This window comes from Mus caroli, unplaced genomic scaffold, assembly GCF_900094665.2.
Source record: "Mus caroli unplaced genomic scaffold, CAROLI_EIJ_v1.1 scaffold_13938_1, whole genome shotgun sequence".
In the NCBI taxonomy this organism is placed as follows: Eukaryota; Metazoa; Chordata; class Mammalia; order Rodentia; family Muridae; genus Mus; species Mus caroli.
In genome coordinates this window covers 21,815-36,914 of record NW_018389727.1, presented here as the reverse complement: position 1 = coordinate 36,914, position 15,100 = coordinate 21,815, and the positions used below count along the sequence as shown (strand labels likewise).

General features: G+C 40.5%; 1 protein-coding gene across 1 annotated transcript; it reads right to left on the bottom strand.

Moving 5' to 3' along the window:
- Window positions 1-1,924: 1,924 nt before the first annotated feature.
- Window positions 1,925-2,884, bottom strand: LOC110288267 (olfactory receptor 2AG2-like). The gene has a single exon (XM_021154660.1). It carries the CDS (start codon window positions 2,882-2,884, stop codon window positions 1,925-1,927), a length of 960 nt encoding a protein of 319 aa, XP_021010319.1.
- Between the last annotated feature and the right edge of the window lie 12,216 nt (window positions 2,885-15,100).

Sequence of the window (15,100 nt, the reverse complement as noted above, 5' to 3'; positions counted from 1 at the left end):
CTGTAATTCCTTGAGGGATTTTTGTGCTTCCTCTTTAAGGGCTTCTACCTGTTTAGCAGTATTCTCCTGTATTTCTTTAAGTGAGTTATTAATGCCCTAATTAAAATCCTCTACCAGCATCATGAGATATGATTTTATATCTGAGTCTAGCTTTTCGTGTGAGTTGGGGTATCCAGGACTCACTGTGGTGGGTGTCCTGGGTTCTGATGATACCCACTGGTCCTGGTTTTTGTTAGTAAGATTTTTACATTTGCCTTTCGCCACCTGGTAGTCTCTGGTGTTAGATGTTCTAGCTGTCTCTGGCTGGAGCTTGTTCCTCCTGTGCTTCTTTAGCCTCTATCAGCACTCCTGGGAGACAACCTCTTTCCTGTGTCCCATTGGTCAGAACACTCTCTGCAGGCAAGCTCTCCTCTTGCAGGGACAGTGTCCAGAAGTCTGGAGCTCTGATCCACCTTCTGAGTCCTTGGGTTGAGCTCTCCCTGGAAGCTGACTCTCCTTTGGCAGGGAAGGTGTCCAGGGGTCTGGGTCTTAGCTCTGTCTCTTGGCTGAAAATGAAGGCCCGAAGGAACCCTGTCCAAGAAGCTCTGTTGCTTCTGCTGCCCAAGTGCTCTCCTGCATAGACTGGTCTCAGTGATCCCAAGATTCATGGTGTGCAAGGGCCTGCCTTTGTTCTTTGACCCTGTTGCTTTTGTTTTGTTTTTGTTTGTTTGTTTGTCTGTTTGTTTTGTTTATTGAGACAGGGTTTCTCTGTATAGCCCTGGTTGTCCTGGAACTCACTATGTAGACCAGGTTGGCATTGAACTCAGAAATCTGCCTGCCTCTGCCATCCTGTTGCTGGTAGCATAAGACTCTCCGGCTTTTTGGAACTGATGTTGTGTTCCACTCACCAGTGATCTCAGGGTCCTGGGTGTGCTAGGGTGCCTGCAGTGTGGAAAGACCTCTGGGGATCTTGGGGCCCTTCACCAAGATCATATCAAAGATGGTGCAGGGGTGGCGCTGACCAGAAAGAACCCCAGCCACAGGTCGGGCAGCTGTCCTTTGTCCCTGTTCCTGCTAGCACAAGACCTTCTAGGTTTTTGGGGACTGATGTTGCATTCCACTTACCAGTGATCTCAAGGACCCGGGTGTGCTAGGGTGCCTGCAGTATGGAGAGTGTACTGGGGACCTTAGGGTCCTCTGCCCAGATTTCTCTGAAGATCTTTTTTCACCCTTTTTACTTTCCTGGATTCAACACACCTTTATTCTGTGAGCTTTTGGAGGCCACTTCTAGAAACCAGTTAAAATTCCCAGAAATTCTAGTGGTCATGTTTAATAGCAACAAAATAGATAGTTATTTTACAAAACAATGTAAAGTCATATTCTATCACAACCTCAGCACAATTTTGACTTTATGATTGTTAAAATTCATGATATAATCATCACATTCCAGAAAGTAATCATGATATTTTTTCACTGAAAATCTTTTTGGGTATTGTCTAATTAGCTCTCACAACAATGGCATAAAATAGGTGTTTTATTACATAGAATTTATAACTTAAAGACCTGGTTGAGAAAGGCTATGTACATGTTTTAAGTTAAACAAGAAAGTTACACTGAGTTCGAACAGCTGTACTCTGACAGCAGACGTGAATCTCCTCATCATTGCTCTGTAAGGCCATTATACAATAAGGAAGAAAATATCTCAGTGTGAAGAAACTTTTTATGTGAATATAACTGGCTGAGATAATTAATTGCCCAGACTAAAATGAAATGAGTCATATGAATACACAGAGAAGTTTTCTCTAGGTAATTATCCTATAAAATATCTCATGGAGTAAATAGACAAAAAGTATTTAATAAGAGATGTTTCATTCCCATACATTTAAATCAACATATTAATAGTAAAATCTGCTTTTAAGGAAAAAGTAAGTTTAGAAGGTAGCTATTAGAAAGAAATACCTAGAAAGTGGGCTGGCCCCGACCATTTTCCAAAATTTCTCCTTAAAGCCCCTGTGACTTCCTTATTCCTCAGGCTATAGATTAGGGGATTCAGAGCTGGAGTGACAACAGTATAGAAAATGGAGAGGATATTGTCTTGTTTGGGACTGTGGAATTGACTGGGAAGGACATACATGAGTGAAGAACCCCCATACCACATNCCAACCACAATCAGATGAGAAGAACAGGTGACAAGGGCTTTCTTCCTGCCCTCATTTGAGGGCATGTGGAGTACAGTAAACAGAATTCGTACATAGGAGGCCAGAATAACAGCAAGAGGGAGAATCAGAATAGAAACACCTGCCAAATAAACCATCAACTCGTATGTGGACGTATCTTCACAGGCCAGCTTCAGCAATGGAGGAATCTCACAGAACAGGTGTCTGATCTGCCGGGATTTACAGAAGGGATAATTCATAGTGTAGATGGTAAATCCTAGGGCTATCACTGATGCCAGGATCCAGATAGTACCAACTATGAACCAGCAGACACTTGGTCTCATGAAGATCATGTAATTTAGAGGATGACAAATGGCCACATACCTGTCATAGGCCATAAAGGCCAGAAGGAGGTCCTCTGCACTACCCAGTACCAGTTCTAGAAACATCTGAAGGGCACAACCTGCAAAGGAGATGGTGTTGTCTTTGAGCAGAAAATCCATGACAGCCTTTGGAGTGATAACTGATGTGAGGAGGAGGTCCATGAGAGACAGCTGTCCAAGTAGGAGATACATGGGCACGTGGAGCCGGGCATCCATAGTGATGACCAGGAGTAGCACTCCATTGCTGGTTAAAGCCAACATGTACAGGGCTGTGATTGTGGCACAGAGCAGTTCAGGAGCGCCACTGTCATCCAGAATCCCCACTAAGATGAAGCCATTGCCCATCGTTGAGTTCCTAAACTCCATTTTGAGTGATATGTTTAGCTGCCTAGAAACAGAAGAGTCAATTGAATTTTATTATTATAGAACTAGCTTTTATGTTAGCACTTTGATACTCCAGTAAAATGCTATTTTTTATGTATAAATAACTTTACTTGCTAATATCTAAATTTGGCTTTTAATTATATCTTGATAAATGTTCTGAAGATGGGTATTGAAATTACTCCTGAAAAGGAGGTACTCAACTCTAGACTACAAGATTCTCAGAATGTAGAACATATAGATGTCCCAGCACAACCATTCACATGTACTAGAACAGAAATGCATAGGATGTAATAGTACAGCAGGACTCAAGGAAGTAGGACATCAGCACATGGAAGTACTAGTAAGGAACACACAAGGGTACACTAGTACACCACTACACATAAATGTCATAGTAAAGCATTATATGTTCTTATTACTTAAGTGCTTAATAATGGCACCTTTGCAAAAACTGATGTACTGTTATTACAGTGTAAAGTGATGTATATTTGCAACAAAGTAGGTACATGTATTCGTGGGATCTGGACATGCCTTTATCAGTCCTATAATAGAGTAATTGAAAGGACAATTGAACACAAAGCAGTAGCAACTCTGATAATTTAGTTCAATTACTAAGGATCTGCTTTGGAATCCATTTGTTGTCATAAAATGCTCAGAGGTTACACACATTTTATTATGTGAGAAACAAATTCATTACCGCAGGTGATGGGAAGCCTAGGTGTCTGACCACCTCTGTTCCACTTCCACTGGATGGAGATTGAGGTTATTTAATACAAAGGTGGGAAGAAGTGACTTTTCAGTAGTACCCAATTGGTTTGTTTTGCTAAGTTGGTTAAGTAGGGAAGGAATTCTTACAATGCCAAGTGTCTGGGCTGTTTTATTCCTTTCTTTCATCTATAGATGTTTTCTGGAGATAGATGTCTGTGCAGCCAGACAGCTAACAGTCTTTGGGTAGTATACTATGGATCCAGAGGTCTTCCAATTCTCATATCTGAGAATGAGTAGAAAGTTTCTGATTAACAGGCTTCATGGAAAGAAATCCTTTAGCTCCTTGTCAGTTATCCAATTGGTCTTAGGTCCAGATGCTCAGATTTCTTTATTGCTTCTTCCATCTGAAAGCAAAGATCATTGGTATATGAAAGAAGTAGAAACTGGAAGAGCTGACCAAGGGCCCCACCTAAACGTACCTGAGCATAGTAGAAACGGAGGCTTTGTTGAGCTGCACACTATGTCTTTTGAGCTGGTGGCCTCCTTTCTTCTTTTTTCTATTGCTGTCTTTAGAGGGACTTATCTCCCAGCTGAAATGGCCTCCCCTGGAAATGTAAATCTAAGAAAACATTAATGAATTCTCTTGGGCATGTTTTCTAGCTTGTTTTTCTGAGTTCTTTGTCTCTGAATCAACTCTGAGGACACAGATTTCTCTCACCATTGAATGCAGGATCCATTAAGAGAACAAACAAGAAATGGAACCATCCTTTTATACAATGGCTGCTTACTAATTAAATTTTTTTCAGTGAGATATTCTAGTATTTATAGTAAATGATCCCTAAGATTATCTCCTTTTGGTATACTTCATAAAGTATTTAGTACAAACTAAATAGTTTGTACTGTTTTAGACAAATATTTTTAATCATTTCATTTATTTATATTCCAGTCATGGAATGGTATACCTGGTATACCTGACTGTTTCTTATCCCATCACCCTTCCCTTTTGCCTATGAGAGGATGCTCTCCCTCCTCCAGCATGTATCCTTCTCCCCACTTACTTGGGGTTCATCTTCTCCCACTGAGGCCAGACCAGGCAGTGTTTTGCTATATAAGTGCTGGGGGTCTTGGACTAGCCTGTGCATGCTGCCTGGTTGGTGTCTTTGTCTCTGGAAGCTCCCAGGGGTCTGGGTTAGTTGAGGCTGCTAGACTTATTACATGGTTGCCCTCCCTTTCACTTCCTTTAATCCTTCCTCTAATTCTTCCATAGGGGTCCCAACTTTAGGCCAAAGGTTGGGTGTAAGCATTTTCATCTGACTCAGTCAGATGCTGGTAGGGCCTGTGAGAGGACAGTCACGCTAGGCTCCTGTCTGTAAGCCCAAGATAGCATCAGTAATAGTGTCAGGCCTTGGTGTCTATCCATGAGATTGATCCCAAATTGAGCCAGTTATTGGGCTGCTATTCCTTAAGTCTCTTCTCCAGTTTTGTCCCTGCACTTCTTTAAGACAGAAACAATTTTGGGTCAGAAATTTTGACTGTGTATTGATAACCTCACCCCTCCACTTGGGGCCCTGTCTATTTACTGGAGGTGAACTCTTATGGTTCCCTCTCTCCACTGTTGGGCATTTGGTTATGGCCATCCCCATTGACTCCTGAAAGTCTCTCACCTCCTGGGTTTCTGGGACTTTCTAGAAGGTCCCCTTGACTCACACTCCCAGAAGCTGTATATTTCCATTCATTCTTCTGGTCCTCTGAGTGTCTCTCCCATCCTTCACATACATGATCCTGTTCTCCTTTTCACTGCCCTCTCTTCTCTCCCACCCAGGTCCCACCCTCCCTTTGCCTTCTATATTTATTTTGTTTCCTCTTCTAAGTGGAATTGCAACATCATCACTTGGGCTGCTGGTTAAACTTCTTGCAGTCTGTGGGTTATATCTTCAATATTCTGTACTTTTTGGCTAATATCCACTTGCAGGGAGTACATAACATGCATATACGTTTGAGCCTTGGTTACCTCACTCAGGATGATATTTTCTGGTTCCATCCATTTGCTTGCAATATTCATGATGTTCTCATCTTTAAGAGCTGAATAGCATTCCATTATGTAAATGAACCACATTTTCTGTATACATTCTTCAGTTGAGGGACATCTGTGTTCTTTCCAGTTTCTGGGTATTACAAATAAGGCTGCTAACAACGTAACGGAGGAAGTGTCCTTGTGGTATGATGGAGTATCTTTTGTGTATATGCCTAGGAGTGATATAAGCTGGGTCTTCAGGTATAGCTAAGTGAAAATTTCCAAAGAACCACCAGATTGATTTTGAGAGTGCTTGCACCAGTTTGCAATCTCACCAGCATTGGAATAACATTGTGATAGGTAAAAAATATTTTCAGTGTAACAAATAACTAAAATCACACAATTTACAGATGTACACAATTACAGATATGGGTTTAAATGTGTTCTCAAGTAATAAATGAAACACTCCCAGAAGGTGAGAATTTGTTGGAAAAAGGAAAAACTTGCAAATACTATGTGAGTTTCTCTAAAACTTAGAGCAAGTTGACTGATACACACTTAAACATCATAATGGAGAAATGGTGATTCCATGCTGTGGTAGAAAATCAGGCAAAAAGCCAATGCCACATCTAGAATTCTAGTATCCATGGCCAAAAAATTCCAGAAAAAAAAACAGAAAAAAATGTTAGTTTTTTAATAATAAACTGAGTAGTTATTTAAGGGTATTTCTTCTATTGAACTTGTATAGTAGTTTTTATTATTTATGTTATTTTTGTAATCAGCAAAAAAAACAGAGACCACTTAATTTTCTTAAATATTAAAATAAAAAGTGATCAACTCTCAAGCATCACTTCTTAGCATTTACTTGTGTAATGAGTGCTTACCAGGAGACTGAGGAAGGAGAGTGAGGAGGGAACAGGGTAAGAGGTAGGGAACAGCCTGATTTACACCAATGCTAGCTGTGGTAAGTGCTGCCTGAGCAGCTGAGTTCTGTGGTCACCAACTAAATAGTCATGTGTCCATGTGAATATGTGCATGGCAAAGTAGAAAGGAGAAAAGACTTGAATAAGATTTGGAAGGTACAAATATGTTAAGAGTTGGAAGAAGGAAGACCTTATATTAGTATTCCCTTGATTAGCTCCTGCAGCTGACGACAGCCAGCACACACAAGAACCACAGTGGGTGTTGGAGAATGCAACTCTCACAGATAGAGGCTCCACAGTGGTTCATTGTTTCTTGGTGAGTTCTCACCACCATGTATTAGGTCTTTGAACTCCTAGGCAAGAAAATGTGGGCTGGAACAAGACTTTAGACTAAATAGCATATGTAATGCGTAAGGTGGGCTGACATGCCAAGCCAGGGGACTAGCACTGAAAGATTCAATAAGATAATTTTTCTGCCTTCTAGTTCCCATCACTGCACAGGAATAGACCCTGTGCTCCAGTCCTCCCCACCCCAATCACACTCAGAGACAGTTTGAATTCCATGAGTTCTGACACACCCAGGCACACATGTGAGGCCTCAAACCCCACCCCAATACTTGGTCTAACTGGGATCTACCCAATCAGAGATACACTTCCTTACAGTTTGGACCTATACCTGGAAACAGATCCTATACTCCATTCTCCACTCTCTAACCTGTTCACACAGAGAGAGAGAAAGACCCCAAAGAGGTCCAACACAGTCTGGCTCACAGATCAGGCTCTCTAGATGCCCTCCCATACCCAAAGACAGCCTGACCTAAGGACCCAACATTGCCACACTCACAGTAGGGACAGGCTCTAGTAAGAGACAGCAAGGCCAGACAACCCAGAGATAACCAGATGGTAAGCAGCCAGGGCAAAATCATAAGCAAGAGAAACAAATGCTACTTGGCATTATCAAAAACCAGTTTTCCCACCACAGCAAGCTCTGGATACACCAACATATCTGAAAATCAAGATTCTTATCTAAAATCCCATCTCATAAAGATGACAAAGGACTTCAAGAAGGGAGGGCATACATAACTCCCTTAAAAAAATACAGAAGAAAATGGGTAAACAGGTAGAAGACCTTAAAGAAGAAACATAATTCACTTAAAGAAATACAGGAAAACACAACCAAATAGGTGAAGGAATTGAATAAAACCATCAAGAATCTAAAAATGGGCATAGAAACAATTAAGAAATAACAAAGGAAGACAAACTTGGAGATAGGAAACCTAGAAAGAGATCAACAGTTATAGATGAAAGCATCACAAATAGAATACAAGAGATAGAAGAGAGAATCTAGATTATAGAAGACATGGAAGAGTGTTCCTCTTTCTCCACATCCTCACCAGCATCTGCTGTCAACTAAGTTTTTGATCATAGCTATTCTGACTGGTGTGAAGTGGAATCTCAGGTTTGTTTTGATTTGCATTTCCCTGATGATTAAGGATGTTGAACATTTTTTAGGTGGTTCTCAGCCATTTGGTATTCCTCAGTTGAGAATTCTTTATTTAGCTCTGTACCCCATTTTTAAAATTTTTTATTAGGTATTTTCCTCATTTACATTTCCAATGCTATCCCAAAATTCCCCCATACCCTCCCCCCCCCCNCNCCCCTACACACCCACTCCCCCTTTTTGGCCCTGGAATTCCCCTGTACTGGGGTATATAAAGTTTGCAAGTCCAATGGGCCTCTCTTTCCAGTGATGGCCGACTAGGCCATCTTTTGATACATATGCAGCCAGAATCAAGAGCTCCAGGGTACTGCTAGTTCATAATGTTGTTCCACCTATAGGGTTGCAGATCCCTTTAGCTCTTTGGGTACTTTCTCTAGCTCTTCCATTGGGGGCCCTGTGATCCATCCAATAGCTGACTGTGAGCATCAACTTATGTGTTTGCAAGGCCCCAGCATACCCCATTTTTTAAAAATAAGATTATTTGTTTCTATGGGGTATACCTTCTTGAGTTCTTTGTATATATTAGATATTAGGCCTCTATCGGATTTAGTATTGGTAAAGATCTTTCCCCAATCTGTTGGTGACCTTTTTGTCTTATTGACAGTGTTCTTTGCCATACAGAAGCTTTGCAATTTTATGAGGTCCCATTTCTCGATTCTTGATTTACAGCAGAAGTCATTGGTTTTCTGTCCAGCAATTTTTCCCCTGTGCTCATATCTTTGAGGCAATTGCCCCATTTCTCCTCTATAAGTTTCAGTGTCTCTGGTTTTATGTGGAGGTCCTTGATCCACTTAGACTTGACCTTTGTACAAGGAGATAAGAATGGATCAATTCTCGTTCTTCTACATGCTAACTGCCAGTTGAGCCAGCACCATATTTTAAAAATGCTTTCTTTTTTCCCACTGGATGGATTTTAGCTCCTTTGTCAAAGATCAAGTGACCATAGGTGTGAGGGTACATTTCTGTGTCTTCAGTTCTATTCCATAGAACTACCTGTCTGTCATTGTACCAGTTCGATGCAGTTGCTCTGTAGTACAGCTTGAGGGCATGGATGGTGATTCTGGCAGAGGTTCTTTTATTGTTGAGAATAATTTTTTCTATCCTAGGTTTTTTTTGTTATTCCAGATGAATTTGCAAATTGTCCTTTCTATCTCTGAAGAATTGAGTTGGAATTTTGATGGGGATTGCATTGCATATGTCTATTGCTTTCAGCAAGATAGCCATTTTTACTATATTAATCCTACCAATCCATGACCATGATGATCTTTCCATTTTCTGAGATCTTTTTTGAATTCTTTCTTCAGAAACTTGAAGTTCCTATCACACAGATCTTTCACCTGCTTAGTTAGAGTCACACCAGATATTGTATATTATTTGTGACTATTTTGAAGGGTGTTGTTTCCCTAATTTCTTTCTCAGCCTGTTTGTCCTTGAGTAGAGAAAGGCCACTAATTTGTTTGAGTTAATTTTATATCTAGCTACTTTGCTGAAGTTGTTTATCAGGCTTGAGAGCTCTCTAGTGGAATTTTTGGGGTCTCCAATGTATACTATAATATCATCTGCACATAGTGATATTTTGACTTCTTTCCTGATCTTTCCATGACTTTCATCATGAAGGGGTGTTGGATTTTGTCAAATGCTTTCTCAGCATCTAACAAGATGATCATGTGGTTTTTGTCTTTGAGTTTGTTTATATAGTGGATTATGTTGATAGATTTCTGAATATTAAACCATCCCTGCATCCCTGGGATGAGGCCTACTTGGTCATGATGGATGATTGTTTTGATGTGTTCTTGGATTCGGTTTGCAAGAATTTTATTGAGCATTTTTGCATTGATATTCAATGGGAAATTGGTCTGAAGTTCTCTTTATTTTGGGGGTTTGTGTGGTTTAGAATAATTGTGGCTTCATAGAATGAACTGAGTAGAGTATCTTTTGTTTATCTTTTGTCATATTGTTTGAGAAGTATTGATATTAGTAATTCTTTGAAGATGTGATAGAATTCTGCACTAAACCTATCTGTTCCTGGGCTTATTTTGGTTGGGAGACTTCCTGGTCATTTGAGTTGGGAATCTTCATTCTCTTTTATTTCTATTATTCTTAGGTTTGGTCTTTTTTTTTTTTTCATTGTGTCCTAGATTTCCTGAATGTTTTGGATTAGGAGCATTTTGCTATTTTGCATTTTCTTTGACTGTTTTGTCAATGTTTTCTTCCATATCCTATTTCTTTTCTCCACATTGAGAAGATGAGATTTTATTTATATTTTTCAATTATATAGAAATCATTTTTATTAGATATTTTCTTTATTTACATTTCAAATGTTATTCCCTTTCATTGTTTCCCCTCTGAAACACCCCATCCCCTCTTTCCCACTCCCCTCCCCACTCAGCAATCCACTCACTCCTGCTTCCTGTCCCTGGCATTCCCTTATACTGGATCATAGAACCTTCATAGGACCAATGGCCTCTCCCCTCATTAATGACCCATATTATTGAGGATTGGGGAGCACCCTCATAGGGGCATAGGGGAGGGGATAAGGGCAGATGTGTGATGTGGGATTTTGGATGGGTAACCTGGAAGTAGGATATCATTTGAGATATAAATGAATGGAATGACTAATTAAGAAAATGTGGATGGAAGGAGGGAACTGGTTGGTGAAGGGAATGCAGAAGGGAGCAGGATTGGGAGGATCAGGTGTAGAGAGAGCAGGGGAAAAAGAACAGGAATCAGCAGGAAGTGGAGGGCATCTCTAATGACATCCCAGAGATCTGGGATGGAAATAGGTCCTAGGAAATCCATGGGGGTAATTTTAGTTATGATGCACAGCAATGGGGATATGGAGACTGCAGTGGCCACCTCTTGTAGCCAGGCAGGACTCCCAGTGATAAGAAGGGATAAGGATGGCAATCTACCCACAAAACTTAAAATATGGCCTGCAAAAAAGATATGCAGGGACAAAGACTTGTATATTGATCAGCATAAGGGATAATCAATGTAAAAATTCCTTAGCAAACAGAAAGGTTTCTCTTTCTTTGATTATCATCTTAACAATGGCAGCAATAGAGCAAGTACTCATTATGTGAAAAGTGAACTGTAACTCATGTTGAGCTATAGTTCAGCTTCTATGTAGCCATTTGAACTGTTATCTTTCTAATAGAATTTATCAGGAGAGATTTGGAGATTTTAGTATATGTTTATAAGCCGTTAATACAAAAGTCTCCCATCATAAAGCCAGGGCTCAGGGGAGCATGTTGTTTACATCAATCCCTAGCACCTCATTTTAAATAAATTCCTCTTAGGAAATTCCTTTGTTTAGTTCCTAGGAGAATTTAGGTGTGTTTCTTTGATGGGAAAACCCTTTTAAGTTCATAGGAATAAAATATAGTGAGAAATGCCTGGAGGGACTCTGCCTTTCAAATTAACTGACCCCACTGTCCCTTGCCTGTGACCCAGCTGCTCTGAACAGTCTTCAGGTTAGTTCATCAGGTGAGAGCAGGTTTATGTCAAGGTGTGGTCACCTCATCAATATATTCTGTTAGTCTTTAAGGCCTTTGCTTTTCCTCCCCAGCATCATTTTCTCTCTGTCCTTCCTTTTATCTCCTCTCCTCTACTCCCCCTTCTGTTCTAGTCCCTTCTACTTCCCACCTCTCCCCTCTTTTTTCCTTTCTCATATCTTTTAACCTTTCATACAGTAGTACAGAAGTCCTCCTCTACACATCTGCAGGGACCATGTCCTACAAAAATGTTCCCATACATTTTTAGGTTAATAGGCTCTCATACTGACTTTAGAACATTACAATTGTACCCTATGAGATATTCCGTAGACCTTTGCTAGTGTATTCCTGTTGCTTCTAATCTCTGGTAAAAAAAAGGAGGCAAAAGAAAAACTTGAAGTTTTGGTTTTCAAAATCTGCATGTCCAGAAATTGGCTTGTTATAAAAGTCATGGAGATAACAGTCATTTGAGAGGTTTTGTTACTCTTGGACCCAGTATCTTGTTCTGCCATATTTGTCACAGTGTGCACATTTTTACACTGTTCTTATAGAGTGTACTTCTTTTTTTTTTCTACCCAAAATAGGTGAGTGTGCCCAAATATGTATCTCTCATTTTTCCTGCTGTTCATTCTTGGGTGAATCCCATTATTCTATAGGTGCTGTCTTTTAAACATCATTCATATATAAAATGGAGTATACAATAGGGAACAATGTCTTGAAATTTAACATATATAATAGAAATGCATTTGCATAAGTATAAAATTATCAGAAGCTGAGAAAAAAATAACTCAGCTTAATGTAGTACATGAACACTTGCCTGGGGGAGGGGGGAGATAGTGCTGGCAGCAGAGAACAGCACTGCTAGATGGCTAAGGATTTATTTAGTTGATAGAGCAGGAAGTGAACTTTAGTTGGGGAAACCATAGGGACAAAACTCAGGTCTGTGCATGAGTCTGACACGGATTTGAATGGGAGTCAGGAGAAGTGAACTTGTAGATTTCTTCAGACAGTCATGGATGCTCTGTGGTTAAAGTATGTGTTTGATTAAAACCACATTGAATTGGTCTAAATGGGAGAATTTCAAATGATAAGATTAGGATTTAAAAGGATTTTTCTGTTATGTGAATGCATTGGATTGGGCAACAGAAAAGTCAAAAGATGACAGAGGTAAAATAAACAAGCATCTAGAGCATTGGAAACTCAAGGATATATTAGGAATATATAGAAGCAAGTAACATGTCACAGTAGTTTAAATTGTCTGAGAACTATCAAATCATCGAGGGAAGAGAGCAAAGCATCTATTTTCAGAGTAGGAGACTATCTTAGTAGTTGTGTATATGCTATAGGGAAAAATGGTGCATGAGTACAATAGATTCTCTTTGAAGCTGATTGACAAAATGCATGTCATATATGCATTTGTTCATGAGTAATAAGAAATCTCTACTTACTGGTACTCTATTTCTATATGTCTATTTTTCTACCAGGTACAATAGAGTCTCAATCTCCTTTAAACTAATTCTCTTTCTTTTTTGGAGTTATTTTATTTTTTATTAATTGGTTATTTTATCTACTTACATTTCAAATGCTATCACTCTTTCTGGTTTCCCCTCCATAACTCCATCCCATCCTCCCTCTCCTTTGCTTCTAAGAGTGTGCTCCTCTACCTACTCCCCACTTCTTCCCTCTAGCATCCCCCTAAGCTGGGGAAGCAAGCCTCCAAAGAACCAAGGACCTCCCCTCCTATTGATGTCAGATAAGATAATCCTCTTCTACATATGTAGCTGGAACTTTGGACCTATCCATGTATACTCTTCGGTTGATGGTTTAATCCCTGGGAGTCCGGAGTGGGGGCAGTTCCTGGTTAGTTGATACTGTTCTTCCTGTGTGGTTGCAATTCCCTTCAGCTCCTTGAGTCTTTTCCCTAGCTCTTACACTGGAGTCTCCTGGCTCAGTCCAATGGTTGGCTGTGAGTATCTGCATCTGTCTTAGTCAAATGCTTGTGGAGCCTCTCAGAGAACAGCTACACTAGGCTCCTTCTGGGAGCACTTCTTGGCATCAGCAATAGTGTCAGGATTTGGTATCTGCAGAAGTAATGGATCCACAAGTGGAGTGGACTCTGGATAGCCTTTCCTTCAGTCTCTGCTCAATTTTTTGTCCCCGTGTTTCCTTTAGATAGGAACAATTCTGGGTTAAAAATTTTGAGATCTGTGGGTGGCCCCATCCTTCAAGTTTGTCCATTCATATGTACTAGAGGTAGTTTCTTCAGGTTGTATTTCCCCTTTGTTGGGTATTTCAGCTAATGTCATCCCCATTACGTCCTGTGAACCTCTTGCTTCCCTGGCTTCTGGAACTCTCTAGTGATTCTTGCCCATTCCCCTCTTCCCACTGCTACATATTTCTATTCATTCTCTTGACCCTATTCTCTTGACTTCTCTCCTACCTCACCTTATCCTGTCCCACTTCTTTTTCTCCTTCTCCTCTCTCCCTCCCAGGATCCCCCTTCTAGGTAGGATTGAAGCATTCACACTTTGGTCTTCCTTCTTGTTAATTTCATATGGTCTGCAAGTTGTATCATGGCTATTCTTAGCTTTGGGGCTACTATCCACTTATCAGTGAGTATGTACCATGTGTGTCCTTTTGGGTCTAACTTACCTCACTCACAATAATATTTTCTAGTTCCATCCACTTGCCTAAAAAAAATCATGAAGTCATCATTTTTAATAGCTGAGTAAATATATCACATTTTCTGTATCCATTCCTCTGTTGAAGGACAGCTGGGTTCTTTCCAGCTTCTTGCTATTATAAATAAGGCTACTGTGAACATAGTGGAGCATGTGTCCTGGTTATATGTAGGAGCATCTTTTGGGCATATGCCCAGTAGTGGTATAGCCGAGTGTTCATGTAGAACTATTTCCAATTTTCTGAGGAACTGCCAGACTGATTTCCATAGTGATTGTACTAGCTTGTAATCTCACCAGCAATGGAAGTGTGTTCCTCTTTCTCCACATCCTTGCCAGTATTTGCTGTTGCCTGAGTTTTTGATCTTAGTCATTCTGATTTGTGTAAGTTGAACATGGGGAGGAAAATGAGCCGAAAGAAGGGAGAGGGATAAAGAAAAGGATATGTCATCAGGAGATAAATATGTCTAAGTGAAGTTGAATATTGTGGGGAATTGCAGGCTGGTATCCAGTTGAGCTGAGATCTGAACCCCAGGACTGGTCATAATTTACCTTCATGACACAGTACGTGTTCCCTCATGCTCCTGGAACTCTGGCCCCTGGCTAAGTTACCACCTCCCACAGCCCCCACACGAGAAGCATGGTCAGTAGTCTCGTAGACAATGGCCCAAGTTTGCCTGACCTTCAGGCAAAACTCCTCCCCAGTTACCTACCAACAGTAAAGAAAATAAAAAGGGCTGTTCAGCCCCCACCTCACTCTCTTACTCTTACACTCTTCTTACTCCTCACTCTCACCCCCTCTCTTTTCTTTCTTTGTCTTCTCTCCTATCTTCTTTCTCTTTGTCCTCTCCTCTCCTCTCCTCTCCTCTCCTCTCCTCTCCTT